Raw genomic sequence first — 27,682 nt, 5'->3', positions numbered from 1 at the left:
ACTTTACTTGGGGGAATGAAGAGAATTGAATGAAATTCGGAGGCAGGATATTCGAAATTGTATCTTGAATAATAATAGAGTTGTATTTAATTTCGTGCCCACTCGGAAGTGTTGCATTAATATTAATTAGAAGATAGGTCTGCAAGGAGGAGCTTGAGGTTCCCAACGATGCGGAAAACTCTCCCGGAGGGCCGGAGTAATGGAAAATTAATTTTTTACTCCATCATTTCCCCGCGAAGATGAGTTTCCTTAAATTCAATCCGACCCTGGCGAGGTTTCCACGCTTCGAGGACTTTCCTTGCGGGATTTTTGACGAGCCGACAGAACTTCCAACGGAATCGCGGTAAATCCTCCTTATCTAGCGGTCGGGGCCAAGATTAATCATGACTACTTATGCGCTTTTCGCCGCGGAACGGTATCTTGGGAAATTTTCACGTGGCCCAGTTGTAACAGGACAGCCGTCCATTTCAATTTTGTAGTGAAACACTCCCCATAGCAATTATTAATGAATGGATTTCCAAGCATTTTATTAAAGGGTGTTCTAAGATTGTAGAATTTTTAGAATCGTAGGAATTGTAGGATTTTTTGAAAGATATTAATTAATCGGAATCAAAAAGTGTCGAAAATTGGCCTATTTCTTTTAAGCGAAGGAAAGTCCTTACGACATAAATTTTTAAGAAAATACACGAGATAATAGATTAGATCCCTTCGAAGGAGATCTCCTAAAGATCGGCTTTTACGAGTTACGTAAAACGGGAAAGGAGGAAAATCGGATTGATCGGCGATCGTACGAAGGAATCGGATAGCGAAACCGAGAGTAAGCACCGATCGCTAATAACACGTTCCCCAGGATCGAGAAAGCGGGCTAATCGGCTCGCGAAGGCGTTTAACAGGAGAAATAATTTCGTGGTATCGAGCGTACCGGTGTCACAGGTCAGACACGCTCGATCGCGTAGATGCGCGCCGATCGTGTGCAGCGTTTACAAGTATTTTCAATTTACAATATCGAAACGCAACATTCGAGCTCGCAGGGTCTGGAAAATAATTCCTCCTGAGTGTGTTATTAGACTAATAATTTTTATTTAAATAAAAATCTCACATACGTTATCAGATTATATGATGAGGAATGTAGAATAGACTATACTATATTTTTATATGCATTTCACTATGAATACAGACGTTATAGGCAAAAATTGTAGACCCCAAGCCCTTTTGACATTCGATCCAATTCTATTGTAACCTCGTCTAACCGAATAATCGAAAGGTAAATACAGAAAACGATAGAAATACCATTGCGCTAATGCGTAACCCAGGTTGCCATAAATTTCCACATGAAAATTTCATCGGAAAGGAGGTTGCACGTGACGCGTAAATGTAATTTCACCGAAAGGTCGCGCAAATTATTGAGAAACCGAGACGAATCGCGCGCTTTTCCTGGAGTTTTTCCATCGCGGAGCCACTCGTTTACGGGATGAAAAAAAATTGGTTGCTCCACTTTTCCTTGGAATTTTCTCGAAAGAAACTCGTTAACGAGGAAGCACGGCCGATACGCGATTTAACGGAGTGTGAATTCCTGATTAGAGATACGAATGGTCGCGTTTTAGCCACGTGATGGCGGACCTACGCGCGCGTAATCGAGATTACGATCGATCGAGGGATACTCGCGCCAAGCTGATAAGTCGAGGATCGATTATTCGAACATTTTGTTCACTTGGCAAGAACTATAAATTTCAGAGTTCTAATAGATGAGGAGAATATTGTTGATTATTTTGTGGAATTAAAATAAATGAGTCACCATTTAGGGTGATCTCTAAAATTATTGGTGTTACCGAGTGAACAGGCATAGCAAGAATCTAAGAACTGTAGCATTCAGCTGTTATTTCAAGATTTGCATTGTTCCTTGAAAATGTTATTTCATAGAAGGCATCTTGCTTGTAGAGCCCATGGACTCTTATTGTCTCATTGACCCCCACGCTTTAAAGGATCCCAGTTCAATCTGTACAAAAATGTTTTATTGTTGCAGCGACAATGGCTACAACAGGTGTACCGGTGCATCCAAGCGATTCTTCTCCTGTAACATCCAGGTGAGTCTATGAAACATTGCCATAACAGACGTCAGAAAAATTCCGCGATTATAATTAGTCGGAGGAACGAGTTCTCCTTGTATTCGACCCCTTTAGGACGGTGAACATTATTCTCTATTTTCTTTGTTTCGTTGCGAGTACTATTATTAATCGTTTGAAACCGGTATATATCAGAAACAATGCAGCGAGTTGTAATAGAGTTCTACAATAGAGAATTCGTATCACACTCGGAATATTTTAAGGCGACAATGGTCAACCATTGGCTCGGCGAACGTTCCTCTGTTTTCACAAAGCAAGAGGACACCCGAAAATCCAACCCGTGGAAACGATGGCGCCGCACACGTGAATCGAATGCGCACCAGAACTTGATTAATTGCCGTGTAACAGTGGGTGATTTATGCGATTTGCTTTAATAGATCGAACAGCTTGACAGTCTATCAAGAGGCGTCGAGCCATCGACGCGTGACGTGGGCTTCAATTATTCACATCTGCACGCGTACTCGAATCAATGAATCGAATCCGGTAGTTCTGCCATCCAGTTCGCTTTGTATTTCCGTCTGTGAGCATCTTCAGCAGCTGGCAGTCTCGTTCCACTTGATTTTAAATCGAAATTGCGTCGTTTAGGTTCATATCTACCTTTCTGAGGTCGAGAAAAGATATTTAAAAGATACTCCAAAAATATGTCTGTGCTTCTAAACAAATTAAAAATGAATCCTGAAACATTTCTAATTTTTAAATAAGTTTCACCCTTTCTAAAAAAAAATTTTCAGGAGTGGTTGTATAGTATTTTTCATTCTACACAAAATAGTGGATGCTGGATGAAAATATTCCACGAAGAGCAACTGAAAATTGAACTCCCCAATCGAATAAATTGCCGTGCACCTTGTATTCATTCGTCATCAATTGCTCCAGCAAAGCTGTGCCCATTTCTCTCGTCGCGTTCAAACCACCACAGAAACAAATTTACACTCTGTTGTGCTCGTCCCTAACCTTTGAATATGTCGGTCAATTTCCCCCAAGCGCGGTTCGATGGTCTTTAATAAAATGATTTATATCATTATTTAATTCAGTTCGTTAAATGTCAGCCGCAGTCTCGTTGAACTCTGAATCGCTATGGTCTCGAGGATCCCTATCGTTTACGCGTGGCTCGGGCGGAACAACTTTTGTTTCTTTATCGGGGCGTCTTTCGCTCCTTTCACTCTTTAACTCCAATCGATCCGACATTACTCTTCGCGCCGAGTCCCGTCAAACTTCCATTTAAAACCACTTAATCAACGCGTAGCTGGTAATCTCGTTCCGTGGCTCAGGTGATCTTGACAAATTGATTCGATGATCGATTAATACGACGATCCTCCCAACTACAGTGTAGAAGTTTCTTCGAGGAAAATGGATTCTCAATTCTTGCGTGTTCTTAGAGGCGAAGTGAAAGATTGGGAGTCGATTCGAAATTTTGTCAAGTCCTGGGATTGGTGTTTAGAGTAACACTGTTAAAATAACAATTTGGATACAAATGTATTCATGTAAATTTTACTCTCCTGATGAGAACCTGATAAACCCAAGGTGGAAACGTCGAAATAATTTTCATTCGAGAAATTCTGAAGACTATGACCATGTCGCGATGATCGAAGTTTGTTTAGAATCGGTTTCACCTCTGGCCTAAACCAGGCATGGTGCTCTAGCCTATATCTACCTGGACGTACCATTTTACAGCGTCCCCGTGACCTCGTAAACCCCATCCGCTTCGAACACAACAGCGGGCAATGTTCCAGGAACCGGTTGCTTGTCAGAGCCCGTTTAACCCTTTGTTTCGTCCGATTATTAATCGGCGGTTCCACTTTATTTCTACGGCGTCAGTCCGTTGGGTCTGAATGTGTCACCGACAGAACCATCCCCGTTTGTTCACCCTTTTTAACTTGCGTTCTTCGCGCCGCGGAGAAAGTCCCTTAGTTCGAGATAAATTGATGGCGGGAATGAGAAATACTAGGCGGAAGTGAAATTTTGGTGTCGTGCGACATTGATTCGTGGGGAATAATTTAGGTCCCCCATATTATTGTTCAGAACGAAACAATATCCTGATCTCAGTTAGTAGAATGATCCTGTATAGCTTATGCACACTCCTTCAGGTTCATGGATATAGACAACGAAGCCTCCCCCATGATATTCAATGTTCCTCCGTTGATCGACGTCGTTGACCTTCTTTGAAATACAACTGGGGGATTAAAAGTTTACAGCGTGCAGTAAAGATCCTCTCCCGAGGGGCCTCCACTAAATCCCGCTCGAGGATACTCGGGGGTGTGCTTCGGAACAATGCTGAAGTTAAAACCGCAGGAATCTCGAGACGACAGTCGTATACACGCTTGACGTGTACAGGGTGATTCAAAAGTGATGTCTGAACCGAGTAGAAAAAATAGTTCAAGTAAATCTACCGTTAATCACAGTGTTTTTCGAAGATAGTAGAATTATACTAATAAATGTCTCCTCTTGTCGCGTGTTTACTTCGTGTAAACCTTTATTCTTCGAGCAGTAATGGTACCAATAAATTTTGAGACACCCTTTCTGGTACACCCTGTGAATGCTTGGATCGGAGAAAGATCGTCAGCTGCAGGAATTAGGAATGTTTCCCTTCCAGCAAATCCACATTAGATTCACGGTGGACGTCACCCTGTAATTATTATAGCACAATCCTTTTTTCATTAAATGATTAAGGAATAAATTGAAAATTATTTCTATTTAAAATCGAATAAATATTCATTCAGCAGAAATATGGCTCCAAAATATTTAACAAACTCCACTTGTTTCGTATAACAAGACTCTCTTCCCTGTATATTCGTACATACCACCATCGTTACAGAAAGGATTAAAGTATCCGATACTTAAAAATTCCCCGCATTCTATTAGGCCAGATATTTAATAAAAATGTTACCATATCGATTAGATTGCACACTCCTTTCATCCTCCAAATTCCTTCCAGTGTCCCGAATCGTTGGGAACCATCCCTTAATTGATTCATGTGATTGCACCCTCACAAAGCTCGTCCTTCGTTCCGAAAACAATATTTCTACGTTTGGAAAACAGATTGTTTTCGGGATTGTTCGATATTAAAAATTAATTCGCGAGGCACACGGTTCAAGGAATCCCATCTTCGTCCCCCTACCATAATCGAAGCCGCGTCGCATCAATTTTCGCCCGGTACACCGACTCTATCAATCGAACCGCCGACCCCTCGGGCTTTAATTTAATTTTCCCGAGTCACGAACATTCGATCTACCCCACGTAGACGTAGAACTACTTCCAGAACAGAACCACTTCCTTTGGGGGTGCTCTCGCTATTTCTTCATAAGAGCGCAGCCACCGGTGAAAATGTATTTCTGAAAGTCACGTAGCCGCCGTAAAATTATTTCAGCGATATCCAGGACCTTCGCGGCGCTTCGAATCACTTTTCTGGTGAATCGTTCTAGTCAAATAATCCCTGTGGGTTTTGACACATCCTCGCTGTTGCTCCCGAGGACTGTCGAGACTTAGGAGTAGTGGAAACGGAATATTCATGGAAGTCAGGGTAGTCAGGTCGCATTTACCTCACCGACAATCATTTTATTTACGAAACTTCGAGTTCTGAAGAAACGATACCTAATCAAGGATTCATTTTGGAAGAATTTGGTTGTCTAATTCTCTTGAATAATTACAAGAAAAATGTTTAAAGTTCTTTCAACGATTATTCGAGGGCAGATCGCTTATCGATGTGAAAGCTCGTTACGAGGCAAAAGGACCATCGAAAATCCTGCGCAGCTCGGTGGTCCTTTAATGGTCCTCGAAGGCAACAATATAGCCCGCGCGCGACGCTGCAGCGGTGCACTGTCGGAGATGCTAAAATTTATGAACGCTTGGCCATTATGCGGCATCGATTCGCGAAGTATTAAATTCGTTAGAGGGACGTGCTAAATGAAATGGCCCCTGCTCGTGTTATGGTCCCATCGATATCGATTTCTGATCCAATGCACTCATCGAAGTCAATTTCATTAATTCTTTCTAAATATGATGCAACTAGACATTCCAGTCTACCTACGAAACCCTTGTTTTTTGTATAACATTGCAAATTTATAGGGTGCATGTGTTATTTAGGAAAAAGCTCAGTTTAAGATAAACATTCATTCACCCCACGTATTCATCATTCCTATCCCCTGTCTGAGCACCTCACACAAAGACACGTCTTCCCGACTTATTTATTAAAAACAAGCATTTAAACATCTTATTACGAAAAGCGTACTTTTACAGACTGCCAAACAAGAGGTCCATTTAAATATTAACTGCAGCACTCAACTTTTCCGAAGAAGAAATCCTTAAGAATTCTTCCGTCCGAATGAAGCATGAAAACGATGAATAGCGAGCTAAGGAGCAGGACTTCGCGAAGAACCCGCACTCAGCTTTCAGTCCCGAAAGCGGCGACGGTACACGTCGACAATATAATATCGCGACGTCCGTTTGTCAAGAATATTCCGTCAGGTTGAACGACCGAGTCCCAGCCGCCACTTTAGAATCAAACGAGGCGATCCATTTCAGCCGCGAATTGCACGCCGTTGCAAAAATTCCGTCGAACGCGGCTCATTGTTCCCGGCGTCTTTGTCTCGAGATTTCGTAATTAGTAACAATGCCTGTCGGCTAAACAGAAATTATTGAACGGTGGAAACTCTCGAGGGACTTCGGTTCCGCTGGCGGGATGAAACTATGGAGGAGTAGCCAGAAGCTACAGACGGAAACGGGCGGGAGATCGATGGGGGGGTTGAGGAAGGCGGATTTCTTTAACGAGGCTGAGACCCGTTAATTACGAGTCACCGTAATTGCGGGGAACTCGGTGCGTGTTTATGGAGGCTCGTTGATTTCCGCATTTTTAGTAACCTCACCCCCTCACCCTCTGCTGAACGTGCTAGGCCTTGGGGGGGGGGGGGGGGGGTTGCAGAGATCCTACTCAGGATGCTACGTGGATACTGATTCGGGGAGTATACTGGGTGTTTCGTGGCTTCTAGTAGATTCAGAGGGGAATTTAGTTCGTGCATCTACGCTGATAAATATATGGACACTTCCTCGATTGAAATAAATATTTAAAGGAAATTACGAATGTATTAATGAATATTAAGTTGTCCCAAAGTTGTCACAATAAATTTGCCCGCGATTTATCTCTGCAAACTCGGATCTCGAATGAAAAATTATGAATATAAATCATCGCCCTTCTCCGTTTCAGCAGTTTTCCGTCTTTCTCGAATCGATCCTCCTCAATCTTCATTCTCCCCAAAGTTCCTCCCATTCACCCGGACAAATCAACCACACTTCCATCAAAAACCCGCGAACAACGGGCCAGCGCTGCAACGTTGCCGGAGATATCTCGCGACCCCGAACCCGATACCCAGTGAACCATCGATTTGAATAAGCGTCAAGGTCAATCGCGGGGCTCGCTAACCCGGTAGAAAAGCGGTCCACCGTAAATCATGCGGGTCCAACAACGTCCCACCTCGCCCTCCTCCCCAGAAGCGTCGTTTCGGTGGTTGAACGCGAATATTTTTTTCTCTTTTGCGGTCAGCAAACAGCCCCGTTTCCCTTTTGGCCTGGGCCAACCCCTCTGACCGTGTGTCCACGCAAGAAATCTTACGTCATAAATCCTGCTGGCGTATCCTCGCGCGTGGTACCGGTCCCCCTGGGAGACGAGTCCTCCTTTTGTAACCCTGCTCGATTTATCGACATTACCTGCGCACACACACACACGCGCGCGCGCGCCCCCCTATCCGTCGCATGTTCGCCATAGTGGCTTGTCTGGTCGGAAAGAGGCAGGAAAAAATCAATTTTAGGGGTGGGTGGTATAGGAAAATAGGAACAACCCAAGAGCCTCCCTTAAGAATCACAGAGTTGTTATAATTTTTCGTCCCCTTTTTTAATAGTTCGTAATTTATTTTCACTAAATTCTCGAGTCATTAAATTTCATCCACGTGATTTCTGGTATCCGCCATGCTAGGAATAACGTGGCAACGATATTTGCTCTGGTATCGTGTTAAGGGATGAATTTGGCTCGAGTGATATCACCGGAGGTATCGGCACGGTGTTTGCTTGTTTGGCCGTCGGGTCGATGCGAGGGAAATTACGTCCCTCTGCTGTGTTGTTTCGGCTAACGGATGGGGACGAGGTTTGATTAATTGAGCGCAAAGGATCCCTCTTATTATTCGGCTCTTGTCGCGGAGCTTGTTAACCCTTTTTACGATCCGGGGATTCTTCTCCGATTCGGAGCAGGTAGAGTTGTTTCGGGGGGGGAATACCCAATGTACCTTCTCCTTCGATGGTCCGATAACTTGCCTGTCGAGGTAGAAATACAGAATGAATCACGTAACTACTTTATACTTATTTATTTATGTTATGTTTGTCAGTTGATCAGTGTCACTTTCTTGTCGATATTTGTCGTGACATGGAATTTTATGTAAGAATACATTGATAGTGGTTGCCTAAGTTGATAAATATATTTGCATGGAGCTGTAGTATTCATTGTTCGTGTTGGATAAAGTAGAAAACATGATCACTGAATAATCAGACATGTTAAATCTGGAAGATTAATTACGTTACTTGCAGATAATCATAAAACAGTCGCACGAGTATCATAGGAGAATAAGATCATCACAAACATTACAAACCACCACAAGATAATCATAAAGTAACCACTGTCCAACTCAGAGTTCCTAAAAATAAACGACCACCTATAGAAATAAATCCAGGGACCATTCAATACCAAAATCTATCCCAAATGAAAACTAACGGCGCGATCGCGATCTATCGAGCACGCGCGTGATATCCAGTGGCGCATCTCGGATGTTCTCCCAGATGAGATCACCTCGCGCCCATTCGATGCCGTGACGGAACACGTTTTCCAATCTCCGCCGATGTGTCTCTCTGGTGCACATAATTCTTCATGAATGAGGGCCCCACCTCTCGGTCACAATTTATTTCCGACCGGCGAAGGAATACGTGTGGCGAAATGCATTCGCGCGTACAAGAGGGGCGAGAAAGAAAAGCACGCGATACGGGCCACTCGCGGACGCAAACGCGCAAGCTTTCAGAAAAGCTTCAGGGTTTTTCTGGCCACGTGGAGTTCGTTCGCGACCCAGTAATTAGCGTCGAGACCCACGCTCCAGTTTAGACGCGACGTTTGCGTTGCCATGTCTTGTTGCCCTATTAAGGAATCGTAAATTTTAATTCTCCTTTTACATATTACATGATTATCATGTATTTTTGCTTATTAATTTTTAGACTAATATTTCAATATTTCATCTTGTACATGTGTGTTAGTAATCTCTCCTGAAGTGGACTTAAATACTGAGTCGACAGTGGGTTGTTAAAATTGATCTTTTAATTGCACTTTTTCTGCCACGTTCCCTAGCTGAAATTGAGTTCATTGAAACTCCACATGCGTATAAATTAATGTGTATTGTTAATGGTTCGCTGCCACCTCCTTTCTCCTTTTATTAAAATTTAAACTCGACAATCAATTTATTCTTGAACACTAGAAGTAACTAGTCTCCCATCACCTTTATAATTACACTTCACTTTTAAAGCCCCACCTACTCCATAAGCACGTTAAAAATGAAAAATCAAGATACAAGTGGAAATGTCAAGCACTCAATGGAAATGTCAAGCACTCCAAGCGTCCTTTAATTTCATAATGGAACCTGCACCCTTTGAGGGTGTTACGACAACTGTCGAAACTTCCTTAACTAACTTAACGCCCTCTTTACTTCTTCTTTGTCCAGGAGTGTCCCGAGGACGCGAAGGATTTCAGGGCGGAGCAGTGCGCCGAATTCAACAGAGTTCCCTTCGAGGAAGTTTATTATGAGTGAGTATCGAAAATGGTTTCTGCGACGGAGCTCTGTCTGCGAAAATCCCAACGGAGTTCTCAGACACGCCGTAAATGTGATTTATCGTCATACTCGACGGATAGTCGTGGCTCGTTCGGCTCTTCGACGAGACCTAATGGTCGTTGATAGTTTGAGAAACGTTGGACATTTCGATTCGTTTCGAAGCTTCGAATCTGCAAATGCATTTGTTTACATTTGTAGCGAACAGTTTTCGAACAGTTGAAGGAAATTCATGGAAAGTTAGAAATGCATTTATTTCTATTTATGTAGTGGAAATGGGTGGAAGCGAATCGTGTTTATTCTTGGAAACTTTTAGTCGCAATTATTTCATAGAAATATTCAGGTGTAAGGGTTTGCCGAGGGCTTGAACTAAATTATTTCCTGTGAAATGTGAGGAAAATTGCTGGGAAAGCGAAACGGGGTGATATTGAATTGACCTACTTTCATATTCCAAGGCCATTTTCGTTTTTAACTTACGCGAAGGAGTACGTATAGGTAATCGACCAAACATGCGTTCGATTAGAGGTCGAGAATTTTCCCCTATGACTAACGACGAAAGAAATCGTTCCATTGGCGATAACGATAATCGGACCGCCGCGTCGTCTCGCGGTGAAATTAATCGCGCAAAATCGTTTACTCCCCCGCAGTTGGATCCCTTACACTGGTGGACCGAACAAGTGCGAATTGAACTGCATGCCGCGCGGTGAGCGTTTCTTCTACAGGCACAGGTTGACTGTGACCGACGGCACACCGTGCGAACCCGAGAAAAACGACGTTTGCGTCGAAGGGAAGTGTATGGTGAGTTAACAATTTCTTATATGTTATGGCGGAACTGGATTGTGCAACATCCGACTGCCTTTGCAACTAGAACATCTATAGCTACTTGTAGTTCCAGTCCTTGTGTAGATACGATCTGTGATAAAAAACGTTTTGCGACTATAGTAAAGTATATCGCGATATCTTTGATTGCCAGCACGTTGGTTGCGACATGATGCTTGGAAGCGATCTTCAGGAAGACGCTTGCAGAGAGTGCGGTGGCAACTCCAGCGATTGCAACACCGTCTCCGGTTTGTTCGACAACGACGATCTCCAGTCTGGTACGTTGTCGATTCTTGAATGACAAATGAACAAGTACCAATTTGTATAAATCCTAGTCAAATTCCTTTCTTCTCCAACATAACAACAAACAAATCGCACTTACTCTGTTATAATTGTTCTAACGCTTCGCATAAATCTTCCACAGGTTACATCGACATCTTGCTGATTCCCAAGGGAGCAACGAACATACTGGTGAAGGAGATTCAACCGTCAAACAATTACTTAGGTCAGTGAATCCAAATATCGAGGAAGTGCCAAGTTGCTCGCTTCGTTGTTACGGAATCGGAAACTAACCAAGCGCTGTCGGTATTTTAATCCCGTTTTATTCTCGCAGCCGTTAGAAACACGTCTGGCCATTACTACCTGAACGGGAACTGGAGGATAGACTTTCCACGAAGCCTGAAATTCGCTGGAACCATATTCCATTATTCCAGAGATCCGCAAGGTTTCTCGGCACCCGATACCATTACCGCCTTAGGGCCAACGCACGAAGCGATCTACGTGGTGGTAAGCATAATTACTTTCTCACATTTTAACTAAAAACTGTAGGACGACGTTGATTTTGTATACCTTTTGTATTATCGTATTATTTAACGAAGATTGCTGAAAGATTTGGATTACGGTCCAAAGCGCTGCGCTGATTATTAAGCTTGCTGGGACGAATATTTATATTTTTTCCTGCTAGCAAACAATTATCCTAATGGTTGTTTTAATAGAAGTGAAATAACGAGTACGGAATATGGGGTACATCTGCCGTGGATTTTCAAAATCTGCTATGAATTTTTATTTTTATTTCCATTTCTATATTACTTCTTTATTTATCCAATCACTCTATTCAAGATATTTCTAAATTGTGTCTCCTGGAACGCATTTAATTTCCTAATGAATTCAACAGAGCGAAAATCAATATTTACGAAAATGTCAACGTCAGGGAACGTCGAGAATAACTCGCATATTTGTTTCCCTCAGCTACTCTATCAGGGTCACAATGTGGGTGTGCAGTACGAGTACAGTATGCCAAAGAAATTCTCGCAGCAAGCGGACGCGGACAGCTACACCTGGATAACCGACGAATTTTCAAGCTGCAGCTCGAGTTGCGGCGGAGGTAGCGTTTCCAAAATTAATCTCGTTACCTAAATACATGGCAAATGTGATTAATAAACGGATAAGCCGCGCTGCGCTGAACTATCGGTTCTAAATTTGATAGGATAATTTGCGAGGGACCAAACCCTGGGGGATGTTTATTAATTGACGTCCTTTCCACTCAGCTTGTATGGAAACAGATCATTCTCCGACTACCGTGCGTTCAATTATCGGCTTCGCGAATCAATCGTCCACACTTATTCAATTTTAGGAGCAAATTTATCGAAACATTCCCCGTATGTTAAGAACAATTATTCTATGGTTTATGTTATCGTGAAATTCGTTACTGACATCGCAAAAAGAAAACTCTACTCATTTTTGGGGAATTTGACTACGCTCTTAATTAGAAAATTCACGAATTGAATAATTCCCAAGTGTGAAGGGTTTAGAAGAGAGGTTGGATTACGATCGTGTCTTATTCCAAAGGGTACAGATCGAGACGAGTGGCCTGCGTGCGAAGGAAGGACAGCAAATCAGTGGATGAGAGCCTCTGCGATCCGCATTTGGAGCCAGCCGACACAGAAGGCTGTAATATGGACCCCTGTCCACCTGTGTGGGTGGAGGGCGAGTGGGGCCCTTGCAGCAAACATTGCGGGGAGGGGGGCGAGCAGAGCAGAGAGATCAAATGCGAGCAGGTCATCTCTAGTGGAATTCCCTCGGTGGTCGACGATAGTCAGTGTGTGGAGAAGGTGGGACCGAAAGGGTCCACTACCCAGGAGTGCAACAAGGACCTCCAGTGCCCCCAGTTTCACACGGGGCCTTGGAAACCGGTACAACTTCATTCAAGTCCCTTTCCATCGTTCAAACATTTACTTTATTTCATTTTACCTGGATATAATTTTGTTTACATTTCTTCCCATCATTTTGTAGCTCAATTGTAGATTATGCTAAATACAGCTCCAGGATAGTATCTCGATAAAAATATACATAATATCGTTTAACAGTGCGACCATCTGTGCGGTCCTGGCAAGGAGACAAGAAAAGTGACGTGTTACAAGAAAGTGGACGGGAAGATCGAAGTGCTGGAGGACGAAGCTTGCGAAGGAGAGGTTCCAGAGCGTGAGAAGCCTTGCGAACTGAGGCCTTGCGCCGGCCTCGACTGGGTCACGTCGGATTGGAGTGGTGTAAGTTTGCAATTTGTCATGTCGTGGCACCCAAATACCCATTCGTCCTTTTAAGATACTCACCAACAAAAATGAGGAAGCATTTTGGCAAGCGATATTAAGAGAACGCGTATCGCGACATATCTAAATGAAGAGTGACCCATTTCCTCGACACTGTACGTGTAGTTTCTTAATGATTATCATTCGGCACTCTTTCGGCTGTTGCCAGTGCGACGACAAATGTGGCCTCACTCAGGAGTCGAGGACTGCTCACTGCGCCACTCAAGATGGCACCGTTTATCCAGACGAGAAGTGCGATTCGGAGAAGAAGCCTGAACTGACCAGGGAGTGCGAGGGCACGAAGGACTGCGAGTTCCTCTGGTTTGGGGCTCAATGGAGCGAGGTGAGTGCCTTCATAAAAAAAACTTATATTTACGATTATTACGTTATTCTACATTTTTCTTACTTTACAGAACTCTTAAAATTGTTTTTCATACTTTCGAGAGCATCGAATTTAGAAAAAAATATTATATTCTCATAAAAACTTGAATAGTTTCGCGAGTGTAATTTACTCAAAGACAAAGATCTATTCCCACAACAGTTTCACTCCTACTTCACTTACTCGTTCATCTGAAAACTCAATAAAAGTTTCCCCACGTGAAAACACACAAGCTCCTTAAACCTGATTAATCTGTCCCGATTTGAATATTTAAATTAACTCATCCTCCCCTCCCTCGCCTTGCGTAAAATATCGCGAGGACTCGACTCGCAGGATTACCGAAAGCAGAAATGAGCGTTTGTACGGTTGTAAATCATACCCAACGCGCGATTGCGTTCTGCCCGATAGTGTTCGGCCAAATGTGGGTCCGGCGTGCAGTCTCGCAAAGTGTTCTGCGGCACGTTCGAGGACGACACGGTGAAGAAAGTGCCGGATGAAAAATGCGACGCTAGCAAGAAATTCAACGACACGAAGAACTGCACCGCCGAAGTGGAGTGCAAAGGTGAATGGTTCGCTGGACCATGGAGCAAGGTAATGTATCCGAGCGAAACCGCTTTCTAACGTCCACCCGTTGCACCCCCCACTGGGGGAAAGTATTCGCGGGGCAATCTATTTTCCTACGGTGTCAATTATGCGCGAATTTTATTGCATGCAAGTATGAGCAAGCCGCAGCGAAATTTATTCATACGTGCCGGAACATTTATTAACGGGTGTCAATAATAATTTCAACGACGACGATAGGACTTTTAACGGAAACCATAATAACTGTCCACCATCAAAACATTATTTATATATCTGTACTATTTTTGTAGCACAATTTACATTGTACCGGATAATTGTATTGTACGTTATATAACTTCCATTTTATTAGCGATTTTCTCCATCAGAATTATTTACAGTTAAATACATAACGTAACATAGATTGAACTATATTTAATCATATCATAAATTATACTATGCGCAATGTAGATGTATAGTATAATAAAAATTGTTCTCGATTCTCGTATGTTCCCGTGTTTTGAAACGATCAAACTATATTATGCACATGCAAATAAATTTCGCTGATACTTGCCCGTTCGCTGTCTTTCGCAACGATGTTCAACAACAAAACGACCATAGTCTCCGATATTTCCTGAATGCGTCCCTCGACTCGAACGTGGCGAGATTATTTGCATCCGCGAGAAATACTCCGCGCGTTCCCCTGGTGGGTCAAGAAATTTAATATCTTCGACGGATTTGCAACGCGCAAGAACCGTCGGCCTCGAATTTCTTCCATTAATCACCTTACCGTGTTGCAGTGTTCGAAACCGTGCGGCGGCGGCACCATGAAACGCAAGGTGATTTGCATGAAGGACAACGTGACGGTGCCTCCGACCAACTGCGACCACAGCATGATCATGTTCGCCTCCGAGGATTGCAACCCAGATTCGTGCGAGGAAGGTACCGGTCCATCGATCTAGCGTCAGCTGTTGCTGTAAAATTAATTTGTTTGGCCATTGGAACGTTGATACACGAGCCCATTCTTCGTGTACAAAGACATTCTCGATATTTGTTTACAGTGAAATGGGAAAAATAGGAATCTTATTTAGTATGATAGGGTATACGTTTTTTTTAGAGTACTTTGAATGTTGACGATGCTATGCAGGAGTCTTAAAGTATCACCTGTTGCTCCAATGCCAAGAATAACATCGAGTGATCTTTTTTGTTATAACAAAGGAATCGAACTTTCCTCATATCACCTATCACTGCATTTTAGACCAGATGATTCCAGTCGAGCCTGAGAAGATCAAGGACCTCGCCGAGGAGGACGACGATGAATGCGAGGTCTACGAAGACGAAGATGAGGACGAGGACTTCGTATCCGTCTCATCCAGCCTCGCACCCGGCGTAAGTGAAACTGGGTCATAGTTAATCAAATATCTTGGAACCGTCTTGTCTCGTAACTCCTCGCCTCGGCGCTACATTTCGCGCTATTTTCATGTAAATGGAGTCGGCTCTTGCCGTTACCAAAACTTTGATATCTGGTTTCAGTAAACTTGCGAATTCGCTCGTCGTCGGAAACGCGAAAATATAGTTGCTCGCTCCAAAGTCAGTCGTTTCGTCTTCTTTCGCTGTTTATTCGAGTTTTCATAAATACTGCTTCTTCTGTTTTGCATAATCGTAGAGTTGAAGTGATAAAGAGGTTGAGTTGATCAAATGCTAGGTGTCGCTGACAGTAACCATAGATAAGTGCAATCTGTCAGCGATTGAACGTAAAGTGGAATCTCCCAATGCATTTGAAAGCAAGAATTGCTTCATCTTTACCCGCAATTTTCCATGATTTTGTGTACAGGAGGACAAAACGAGTAAAGCGAATGACTTGACTGAAGCCACTCCCCTAAGTTCGCCAGATTCTGAAATATCCACCGGAGGCAACATGGACGACTTAATGCTCGGCGACGCAGGCTACACCAGGGGCGATATTCCGCCTGGAGAAACCGGAAGTGGCGAGGGAAGTGGCACTGATTACACAGACTTCCTCACGGGTTTCACATCTGAATTCGAGTCCACGTTTGAGGGCAGTGGAACAGAAGAAACGACGGACGATGACTTGACCACAATGTCCGGAGTCACGGAAGCAACTGACACCTCGGAATCAACTGACGAATCGACGAGTGAAGGCAGCACGGTATCAGGAGGTAAGTTGAGAACTGTTGAAATGAATAATATTTATAGTAATAATATTTACGCGACTGCTCCAGAAACGGAAGTGACAGAGTCTGGAGCTACAGATGCAACAACAAGCGACGTGACTTCCGAGAGTGAGGCCAGTGGAGCCTCTGAGGATTCCACGGATGAAACTGGAACAACAGAGCCCACCGAATCTGGCCAAACCACGTCCTCATCCGAGACTGAGAGCACATCATCAGGTAAGTAATAATTTTTCCACCCAATTATAGATCCAATACTCAATTTCACTTCCATCGCCACAGGTGAATCGACCGTTGAGTCGTCCACCGAAGAGGAAGGATCGACAGTGTCAGGAGAAACCACAGAATCAGGTGCCACCGAAGAGACGACAGAGTCGGGACCCACTGAACCTACCGTGACGACTGATGTCTCAGCTACCGAAGGATCCACCGAGTCTGGACCCACGACCGAGTCTGGAGCAACGGAAGCCACCGAAAGCACCGAGTCTGGGGCCACAACCGAACCTTCCGAGTCTGGTATGACTGAGACTACTGAATCTGGCCAGACCACAGAGTCTGGTGAGACCACTGAATCTGGAATGACAACCGAGTCTGGAATGACAACCGAGTCTGGAATGACCACAGAGTCTGGTGAAACTACTGAGTCTGGTCAGACTACTGAATCTGGAATGACAACTGAATCTGGAGAGACGACTGAGTCTGGCATGACCACCGAGTCTGGTATGACAACCGAATCTGGAGAGACTACTGAGTCTGGTATGACAACTGAATCTGGAGAGACTACCGAGTCTGGTATGACCACTGAATCTGGTGAGACTACCGAGTCTGGCATGACTACCGAGTCTGGAGAGACCACGGAATCTGGTGCGACGACTGAGTCTGGAGAAACTGACGTGACCGAGGTCACAGAGTCGACTGCCTCTGGATTGACGCCTGCCACTGGAGAGGAGGAGTCTGAAATGACTGAAAAAACTCACAGTGAGTCTCTATGTTGATCAATACTCTCCAAGTTTTCAAAATCAAAGTCGAGAACCCATCAACTATCTCTGAAGCACACACGTTTTAACATTTTATTATTATTTCAGTATCCGAGTTCTGGACAACCATCGGCCCAGAAACGAAGCGCAAGGGCCGCGTATGCAAAGTGCCCAAGAAGAAGGCCTGCAAGACCAAGCCTTTCGGTTGCTGCTACGACGGCGTCACCGCAGCCCAGGGTCCCTTCGGCCAGGGTTGTCCGACTCCTCAAACCTGTAACGATACCAAGTATGGCTGCTGCCCCGATGGCGTGTCACCAGCCACTGGTCGAAACAATCAAGGATGCCCCGAGTCGCATTGCAGTGAAACCCTATTCGGTTGTTGTCCTGATGGAGTCACAGTCGCTGAGGGCAACGACATGGAGGGATGCAAGAAACCCTGCAACGAAACAGAATTTGGATGTTGCCCAGACAAGGAGACTGCAGCTAGTGGCAAGGACAACTTGGGCTGCTGCAACGTCACCGAACATGGCTGCTGCCCAGATGGAATCACAGCAGCGTCTGGACCAGATGGAGAGGGTTGTGAGGAGGAAGCTACTTCTGTCACTCCTATCACGGATGAGTATGAGACAACTACAATCCAGGAGGATTGCGCAAACACCACCTATGGATGCTGCCCAGATGGGGTCGCTACCGCTACTGGAACGAACTTCGAAGGGTGTGGAGTTATCAATACAGAGAACTGTACTCTGTCCTACTTTGGATGCTGTCCCGATAGTGATGCACCAGCTCTTGGTCCAAGCAACTATGGCTGCCACATGCCCTGCGAGAACAGCACTTATGGTTGCTGCGAGGACGGCGTCACCCCCGCGCACGGTCATAACAGAGAGGGTTGCTGCTTATCGAGCCCGTACAAATGCTGCCCAGACAACGTGCTACCCGCTCGAGGACCAAATTTCTATGGTTGCGGCTGCGAGTACACGAGATTCGGCTGTTGTCCTGACAACTCCACCGCAGCACGTGGTCCTAATAACGAGGGATGCGGCTGCAAGTACACCCCTAACGGCTGCTGTCCCAATCGCTTCACGCCAGCCAATGGACCCAACTACGAAGGGTGTCCTTGCTACACTTATCAGTTTGGATGCTGTCCAGATGGTGTCACCATCGCCAAAGGACCCCATGGACAAGGTAAGGCTATTGCGAATATTTATTTAACTCCCGGATTTTTAAGTAGTATTTTTAATTTTATTAATTTTTGAATGAAACTTACAGAATTAGTGATTAGATTCTCAATCAGACAAATTTTTGAGCCAATAAACATTTCCAAAGTCTATCGAGTCGGACCCAACTCTCGCTAATAAATAATCATTCAATTTTGTTTGCAGGCTGTGGTTGCGAAAATACAGAATTCAAGTGCTGCTCCGATGGAAGAACCCCAGCCAAGGGTCCGAACTTCGCTGGGTGCACTTGCGACGCCTCCAAATTCGGATGCTGTCCGGACGGAGTCGAGGAAGCGCAAGGGGAGAACTTTGAGGGATGTCTCACGGTTCCATCGACCCCTGGAGCTGCCTGTGCGCTGGAGAGGGACAGAGGCTCCTGCAGGGATTTCACTGTCAAGTGGTACTTCGATACAGAATACGGTGGCTGCTCCCGATTCTGGTACGGAGGCTGCGAGGGTAACGATAATCGATTCAAGACCCAGGAAGAATGCAAAGAGGTGTGCGTCCAGCCGAAGGGAAAAGGTAAGTCCACCGTGAATCTCTTTAATTAACACTCGACGACGAAACTTTTACTTTGAATCAGTTAATTTTTCATCGCCTCGGCGTTCGTTTGATGGAAACTTAACAGCTTGTTAAATTCAGAAGTAAATTTCAAGTTGATACCTACTTTCTTAATAGAGACTACCTCTTTAAAATCTCTAATTATAATTCAGATTGAACGTGTCGATTAAAATTAAACTGGAATTTTCTGATTTCGTAGATGCTTGCAATCTGCCAAAAATATCTGGTCCTTGCGAAGGCTACTTCCCCACGTGGTACTACGACACTGGCAGAAAGCAGTGTGGCCAATTTGTCTACGGTGGTTGTCTCGGAAATGCGAATAAATTCAAGACTAGAGAGGAGTGCGAAGAGCTTTGCGTTACTCGTAGCGATCTGGGTAAGTTCCAAGTTGCCAGCTTCCTGATCCTTATACAGAATTTCAAGAAAAATATGAAACCTGCAATAGTAAACTTAGTCCAGGCTACTAACTAAATAATTTATCCAAGATCCTTGCGAGCAACCGAAAGAGCCAGGCCCCTGCGAAGGCAACTTCACCAGGTGGTTCTACAACGCCGACTCTCAAGGCTGCGAACAGTTCAAGTACGGTGGATGCAAAGGCAACGACAACAACTTCGCCACTGAGATTGCCTGCCATCAACAGTGTCTACAACCAGGAGGCAGACGAGGTACGTCTCTTAAACTGGTTCTCTTCCATTTCAGGACAGCACGCATCACGCTCGAATTTCTCTTGCCTGAAGTCTTCAACCCGTTAGGCATTCGATCGAATGAATTCCAGATTGTTTATTTGTCGAACGAAGCGTGAAAATGCGTTTATATCAAATTGTTCATATTTTCAAATGGAATTTTGCGAAGTAGTAGAAGCGAAACTAATCAGACGCGTAATTACACATAATTTAAAGCGTGGTGTCTGTGGAGGGATTAGAATAATGTATATGGGAAGGGTCGATATCGAGGATATTGAATCGGTAGGTTGTGGGATCTGCTTTAATACGGGTACACAAATGAGACTCCGAGACTTCGCCAGACATCTGTCATCGAACCTGAGCCACGAATCAGCCCTCCCCAGTAATGCATACAAATATTTCCAGTAAAACTGCCAGAAGTGTGCTCCCTGAAGAAAGATCAAGGGCCCTGTCCGGGTTCGGTGTTGCGCTGGTATTATGACGCCGAGCGTCAGATGTGTAGCCAATTTGTTTACGGCGGTTGTAAAGGCAACGCCAATAAATTCCGTTCACGTGCTGCCTGCGAGCAGCGGTGCCCCGTAAAAGGTATCAGAGCCAGGAACAAATGAAACAGAATGGCAGAAATACATAGACTGAATTTGACAAAAATTGGCTTCTCTGCTTCGTGGATAACAGCGTCACTCGTAGCAGGCGCGGGTCGTTTCTCGCACGTGGGTGTTGGGGGAATGGGCAACATTTTATTTTAGTTGCATTTAGTTATTCAAAAAGTTTCTGGAATTATCTATTTTTGAATTTATTACATTATGGAATCTAGCGTGTTAGCAATCTATGTATATTGGTGGTAGAGTGGTATACTATTCCTATGAAAGTGGTATGGGGAAAGTACCTAGTCGATAATGTTGAGTACTCAGTAGGCAAGATTCGGCAATGCAAAGCTCAAGTTCGGTAAGGCAAATCGCTCTGTTGGTAATGTAAGGCACGGTTCATTTTTTATTGGTTACATACATTTCTGTTCAGACGAGAATTTTGCCCATTCCTGATTGGACGATCGAGAGACGACTCGATGTTGTCGTTGGTGTTGGTTCGTTTGTTATTTGTCGCTGATTGCACGTCTGTAACGAGAAGCAGCTACAATATCATGTAATGTTATTTTCGCGCTACTCTCGCAATCAAGAAGCTCACGTTGCCTTTCACGCACACTCCGCACTTGGCCCGCACTTTTGTTCACTCCGCAAATCATGCTGGCGCACTACTTTGCCAATTACTCGAAATTGTGCTCGCGACTTTGTCGTATTTTTCCCGCAGTCGAACTCAATTCTCGTTCGAGCGGGAAATTGTCGACGAGTTCCTCCACTCTCGAACGAGAACAATGGACGAGTAGAGCGAGGAAAGTTCTACCGTTGTTCAGGAACTCTGTAATAAATCGTCAGGTGTAGAATCAATGAAGGAAAACAAATTAGCGCTTTCTAGTTTCGTTTCTGCAGGATGGAGATTCAATAATGTATATTTATATTCAAGATGATATTTTTGTAGACTAATTTTTGATTATTCATTGATTCTGGCATTATTATTCGATGAATATTCGTATAGAATTTCTTGACAAAAATTGGACCCCCAGGATAATTAAATTATTAAAGCTTACATTATTTCAAAAATGTATACAATTTTCAATCATTTTATAAAATTGATTGGAAAAGCATAATGACCACTGATACGAATTCGACGCGAAAATTCATCTCCATAGAAATGGCAATTAACGCTTACACTTTCCAGGAATTCAGGAGATATTCACATATATAAATGTATTCGTCAATAATTTGCGGTTTGGTTATCTTTTCTATGAATCGAGAAGAATAATTCGAGCCGCAAATGGTTAATATTAGATAAGATCTAACTTTGCATGATAATTAATGCGATTAACAGATAGTTGCTTGCTGCCGCGAGCCGAGGGTAACTGTGGGGAGAAGAACTCTCGATGGTACTTTGATCAGTCGGAGAATCGATGCATGCCATTCTATTATACCGGTTGCGGTGGAAATAAAAATAATTTCGAATCTAGGGACGCATGCGAGTCCGATTGCCCGGCTAAAATCGGTAAGACTTTATCCTAATCACTGTCAAACCTTCCTCGGTGCCATACTTCACTTTGCGTAGCATATTCATTGAAATACGAACGTTTTTTCGATTACAATTCATTCATAGCATCAAATGCACGTAAACGTTTCAACGCAAATATAGTTGAGACTCTTTTCTACGGAAGTAAACATTTTAAATGGTATCTTATTGTACACGATTCGTGCAAAATTATTGTATTGCACGCTGCTTTCACTGTCGGAACGCGTGAAAGCGAAGAATTTTTACCAGTGTCCAGCTGAAATTAAAAGTTGAAAGGGAAAAGAGTTGTGTATAAAAATTATGCAAAAAAAAAAATTCAGTAATTAATCAGGAAATTAATGTATAAAGCAGACACAAACAGATCTTCGACACTGGCAGAATTGTTCGCTTCTCATGAAGATTGCAAACAAGAACCTATCTTAACATAGTCCTCGCTTGGATGCAGAGCAAGACGTTTGTCTCTTGCCCGCGCTTTTGGGAGAATGCCACAACTATACCCAACGATGGTACTACGATTCCTACGAACAGCACTGTAGACAGTTCTACTATGGTGGCTGCGGTGGGAACGAGAATAACTTCCAAACCGAGCACGATTGCCTCAACAGGTGTCAGACAACCCTCACCACACCTGCTCCGCCAAGGGAGATCGAATTTAAACTTGGTACGGCATAAATTAAATTGAAAAAATTGCACTTTTGAATTAAAAACTAAATTCAAAATTGTCCACGGCTCACCCCAGACTACTGCTTCCTCCCTGACGAACATGGACCATGCAACGAAGATCAGGTTAAATGGTTCTATCACAGTGGCGAGGGCATTTGCAAACAGTTCAGGTTCGGAGGCTGCCACAGCAATGGGAACAACTTCAACAGCAAGGACGAGTGCGAGTACCGTTGTGGAGATGCTCGAGGTCCGTGATTTCATGTTATTGAGCTTCTATGAATAGAAACATGATACGATGGAGCAATACATCTGGAGGAACATTTTAAATCAGTCAAATCAATTCTTTTTCCATAGACCCCTGCACCCTACCCAAGGTCATTGGTCCCTGCAGTGGCTTCGACAGACAATACTACTACGACTACCGCACAGATACTTGTTCCGAATTCGAGTATAGTGGCTGCCAGGGCAACAAAAACCGCTTCCAGGATAAAGACTCCTGCGAGAGGAAGTGCAAGAAGAGGATCGCCCCCACCGAACCCCCTCGAAACGTCAGCGAGGCTGTCGAGCCTGCCTCGAAGAATCCTATCTGTTACACACCTGTGGACCCTGGTACCTGCAATGGCGACATCACTGCTTATTATTACGATTCTCAGAACCAACAGTGCCAAGCTTTCGTTTATGGCGGCTGCGAGGGGAACGCCAACCGATTCCAGACGGAGGAACAGTGCGAACGACTTTGTGGGAAGTTCCATGGTCAAGGTAAGTTCTAGGGATGAATTCCACTCCTTTTGTTGATCCGTAATTAATATTCTTATCAATGAATATTTAATGCATCTTGAGATAATTTTTCTGGTTGTAGATTCTTGTAATCTGTCAGTGGACCCTGGCCCGTGCAGAGGATATTTCCAGAAATTCTTCTACGACCCAGCCACTCGCACGTGTCGCGAGTTCGTATATGGCGGATGCGAGGGCAACGCCAACAGGTTCAGCACGATGGACGAGTGCGAATCGATTTGCATACACCACGAGGAGCCTGTCCCAGCTGGAAACGACACCAGTCTTTCAAATCTGTGTAAGTATTCCGACATTTTATTCGTTCTATTTCCATTGCCTATTTCATTTTCGAGTAGCATTTAATGTCACTGGCGAGTTACTGATGGGAAATAATTTTTATTTGCAACACATTTCGTAACTCAATTCAGTAGGAAAACATTACGTATGTGGTGATTTTATTTGATATTTGGCGAATTAATGTTGAAATGGTAACGTTCGTTCTCGAGTCTTCAGTAATTTCGATCTCGATGATTTAGCAATCTGTAAAGAACCGGTGGACATTGGGTCCTGCAGTTCCGAAATTACGATCAAACGATTCTACTTCGACGAGGAGTATCAAACATGTCGAGCGTTCATTTACACCGGATGCGGTGGCAATCGTAACAGATTCAAGACCTTCGAATCTTGCATTCACAGTTGCCTTGGGAGTAAGTCGAGGAAACGTGATCGCCATTACTTAAATAATTTTTGCAGATCGCAAATTTCAGCTATGCAGCTTCAAAGATGGTGTACATATTTGCTAAACAGTTGTGGCTCGTATTTTACTTCAATTTTTTATTCTTATACTTTTAAAACCTATGCTTCCATAAACGCTCCAAACTATCTATGCGTTCCTATATAAAAGTATCCTTCAAAAGAATTTCAGAGAAAGACAATCCTAAGCTTTGTATCAATATTATTTCACACCATTTTATTCTAACGCAAAATCTGTAACTTTTCACATCTCTAAACAAGTCTCCTATTTAATCTTGTAAAAAGAAATATTCTCAGCTACATTTCCAAATTTTTATTTCTCCACCATTTTATTTAAACGCAAATTTTGTATCTTCTCACTGCTATATAAAAGCTGCAAAATTCCACTGAAAGGAAACACATAATATTGCTTTGGACCACGGTTTAATTCCTTCCCCATTATTTTTCTTAATTTTTCTTCAATATTTTTCTACCGTTCATTGTATTCTTCAAAGCGAATTAATTATTCCTGCTATTTGAAACGCGAAATAATTTCATCGCAGCTACCAACGAGATCGACGTAGACTCCGGAAAGGATACAAAGGATCCTTGCGCGGAAGCTCGCGAGGAATGCAATACCATTCATTGTCCTTACGGCAAGGAGGCCTTCGTGGATTCTCAGGACTGCGAGCGATGCCGCTGCGTGGATCCCTGCAGAACACAGATTTGTCCTGACGGCACCAGATGCGCGATCACCTTGGTCGCCACTAAGGATGGCACCGAGTACAAGGGCGTCTGCAGATCGAGTAATTATACCATTCATTAAATACCGTCTCAAAAGGACAAATAATTACAATGTCACAAGATTTCCTATGCGTAATGGTCTTCTCCTAAATTCTTCGCATTAATGAACTCAATGAACTGCTTTGGAAATTCTCATAATTAATTTAAATGACATTCTTCTGTACAAAGCAACGAAACCAGGTCGCTGTCCAAGGGTGTCGAACAGCACCAGGTGCGAACAAGAGTGCGCCACTGACGCGGATTGCTCGGGAGAAACGAAGTGTTGCGACATTGGCTGTGGCACTTCCTGCCTCGAGCCAGCTGCTGAAGACGTTTCTCCGACCACGCCAAGGACATGGGCCACCCCTCCCCCGGCTGGGGCTGAACCAGCCGCCATTCAGCAACCCGAAGAGCCGCAAGTTAGCGCCCAAGAAGGTGGTTATGTCACCATGAAGTGCATAGCAACAGGGAATCCCAGACCAACCATCACTTGGAGAAAGGACACGACTTTGGTGAGATATGGACATTTTCTAGGAAAAGGCTAGGTTCATTTAGTTTTGTTTCAGTTTTCCCATTAATTCTAGACAATCGATTTCACTCGTGAAAGCATTCAGTAATAGAAATCCTTAATTCTGATCTTCTGATTATCTGAGCGCTTGTTCTTCGTAGATTGGCCCTGCAGAGAACAGACGTCGCATATTGCTCGACGGTTCCCTTCAAATTATCAGCCTGTACAGATATGACAGCGGAACTTATGTCTGTACAGCTGATAACGGCTTGGGACCACCAGTGAGAATCGAGTACCAACTGTCAGTCACAGGTATGTAGTTTAACTCCATACTGCATCAAAGTGATGTGTCTTAAAAGGTGATGGGGTTGTGAATTCGTTTGTCTAATGTTGTTCAACGTGAATGTCTTGTCTTGTAAGCACTAGATAATAATGATAAACATTTAGCGTTGGTGACGGTGTGTTCGTATCTGTGCATGTTCTCTTGCATCCTGTGTAGAACCGCATGAACTGTCCGCTGCCATAATCGGGGAGACCAATACGTACCTGACGGTGGCTATGAACTCGCCCATAGCCATCCATTGCTACGCAATGGGCTGGCCAAGGCCATTCGTCACCTGGTGGCGAGGCGATCGCATGTTGCCGTTGGCCTCGGAAATCTATGAGCAGGACACCGATTATACTCTGGTGATACGCAGGGTGTCACTGCCTACTCTTGGGGTCTACACTTGCCAAGCCTTCAACGCCATTGGCAAACCAGCGTCCTGGTCGGTGACCTTGCAAGCGATAGGCCCTGTTCACAATGTCAGACCTGAGCACGAACCATTTACGAAATATCTGGTCCTACCTCCTAAAAGACCGACTGTAGAGAAACCTCAGTATCCGTATAGACCTAACAGAACGCAGACTCCAGATAACCAAACCTATGCTCCACTTTACACTTCCAGACAACCTCATATCCTTACTGTATCCCCAATTGCAACCACCACTCAGGAGCCTGGTGGCGCTAGGTTTAGAGGTGAGGGTGCACGAATAATTGCTTTCTTGAGGATCCAATTGCAATGGTAATCTTTGTTTTTAATTTTGTTTTGTCTTTAATTATTCGTATTCCAAAAGAACATTGCAATTGGACCTAAATCTTCAAATTGCGTCTTCGACTATGAATGTTTTCATCTTGTTTTGCATTGCTGTGCTTCATTAGGTACTTTATATGCATGTTGATTGTATTGGAAAATTAATAGGAAGAATTGTTTACAGTGTCGAATGGACAGGTAGGTGCATGTGATATTGTTTTACATTGCATGCTTGATTTTTCATTTAATTTTTCTTTTTGCTTCCTCTGATTCTACGTGTTGGTGAATTTGATAAAATAGTCATTTTCTCACAGTACCTGTCAGTGTCAACATATCGGTGGGACAGAATCAGTTCCCAGAAGGAAGCGACGTCAGCATTGCTTGCAACGTCGATGGCTATCCCACTCCTCGAGTAGCGTGGTACAAGGATAACGAATTGATCCATCCCATCAATCGAATTCAGATCACTGGTATGTACCAAAATCAACGAAATTCTATCTCCTAAACTTATCGAAATATTGACGCGAGTTAAATCCTATTTTCAGACGTGAACAGACTGGTGATCAGCGACGCAAATAAAGAGGATTCTGGTCGATATCGCTGCGAAGCAAGCAACGAGTACTCCTCAGACGCTGCCAACGTGGATATACAAGTTGCCGGTGAGCTATTAACCACTTATTCGTTCCTTCCTGAATTATTCACTAACTATATCAATGACTGATACAGTATCTTGCAACGTAAACAAAAATGATTCAACTTGAAATACATTCTACGGAACACCAGACACAGACAGTACAATCAACCCGGAAATCACACGTCCAATTTCCTTCAAGTACTCCGAAACAAATTCCCAATTTCTAACGAACCAAGTTTTCTTCTTTTCAGGAATCTTCATCCACCCGAACTGCCAGGACAACTCGTTCTTCGCGAAGTGTGACCTGATCGTGAAAGCCAGATACTGCACGCACAAGTATTACGCGAAGTTCTGTTGTAGATCATGTACAGAAGCTGGCCAGTTGCCCTCCAGGGGACCACACCTGAGCAATTCCAAGAGGAGGCGAAGGCACATCCTAAAGGCGCTCGTCTAAAAAGC

At 43.8% G+C, this 27,682-nt stretch overlaps 1 protein-coding gene across 1 annotated transcript in view; it reads left to right on the top strand.

The window, feature by feature from the left end:
- Positions 1–27,682, top strand: part of LOC128879161 (papilin) — a 107,038-nt gene extending 79,356 nt beyond the window's left edge. The window contains exons 4-37 of the mRNA XM_054128062.1: positions 2,024–2,084; positions 9,866–9,948; positions 10,618–10,768; positions 10,944–11,067; positions 11,214–11,294; positions 11,403–11,575; positions 12,038–12,173; positions 12,638–12,981; positions 13,156–13,335; positions 13,544–13,717; positions 14,162–14,344; positions 15,112–15,253; positions 15,570–15,700; positions 16,146–16,491; positions 16,555–16,722; positions 16,786–17,481; positions 17,589–18,665; positions 18,863–19,219; positions 19,458–19,634; positions 19,744–19,923; positions 20,347–20,526; positions 21,865–22,035; positions 22,502–22,717; positions 22,796–22,966; positions 23,074–23,478; positions 23,579–23,791; positions 24,030–24,200; positions 24,789–25,031; positions 25,198–25,520; positions 25,678–25,828; positions 26,016–26,534; positions 26,904–27,059; positions 27,135–27,248; positions 27,475–27,682. Of these exons, the coding sequence (XP_053984037.1) occupies positions 2,024–2,084; positions 9,866–9,948; positions 10,618–10,768; positions 10,944–11,067; positions 11,214–11,294; positions 11,403–11,575; positions 12,038–12,173; positions 12,638–12,981; positions 13,156–13,335; positions 13,544–13,717; positions 14,162–14,344; positions 15,112–15,253; positions 15,570–15,700; positions 16,146–16,491; positions 16,555–16,722; positions 16,786–17,481; positions 17,589–18,665; positions 18,863–19,219; positions 19,458–19,634; positions 19,744–19,923; positions 20,347–20,526; positions 21,865–22,035; positions 22,502–22,717; positions 22,796–22,966; positions 23,074–23,478; positions 23,579–23,791; positions 24,030–24,200; positions 24,789–25,031; positions 25,198–25,520; positions 25,678–25,828; positions 26,016–26,534; positions 26,904–27,059; positions 27,135–27,248; positions 27,475–27,677 (8,200 nt within the window). The 3' untranslated portion in view covers positions 27,678–27,682. The remainder of the gene's footprint in view (positions 1–2,023; positions 2,085–9,865; positions 9,949–10,617; positions 10,769–10,943; positions 11,068–11,213; positions 11,295–11,402; positions 11,576–12,037; positions 12,174–12,637; positions 12,982–13,155; positions 13,336–13,543; positions 13,718–14,161; positions 14,345–15,111; positions 15,254–15,569; positions 15,701–16,145; positions 16,492–16,554; positions 16,723–16,785; positions 17,482–17,588; positions 18,666–18,862; positions 19,220–19,457; positions 19,635–19,743; positions 19,924–20,346; positions 20,527–21,864; positions 22,036–22,501; positions 22,718–22,795; positions 22,967–23,073; positions 23,479–23,578; positions 23,792–24,029; positions 24,201–24,788; positions 25,032–25,197; positions 25,521–25,677; positions 25,829–26,015; positions 26,535–26,903; positions 27,060–27,134; positions 27,249–27,474) is intronic.

The sequence above is a fragment of the Hylaeus volcanicus genome, chromosome 7 (genome assembly GCF_026283585.1).
Source record: "Hylaeus volcanicus isolate JK05 chromosome 7, UHH_iyHylVolc1.0_haploid, whole genome shotgun sequence".
Taxonomy (NCBI): Eukaryota; Metazoa; Arthropoda; class Insecta; order Hymenoptera; family Colletidae; genus Hylaeus; species Hylaeus volcanicus.
This window is presented reverse-complemented; position numbering and strand designations above follow the sequence as displayed.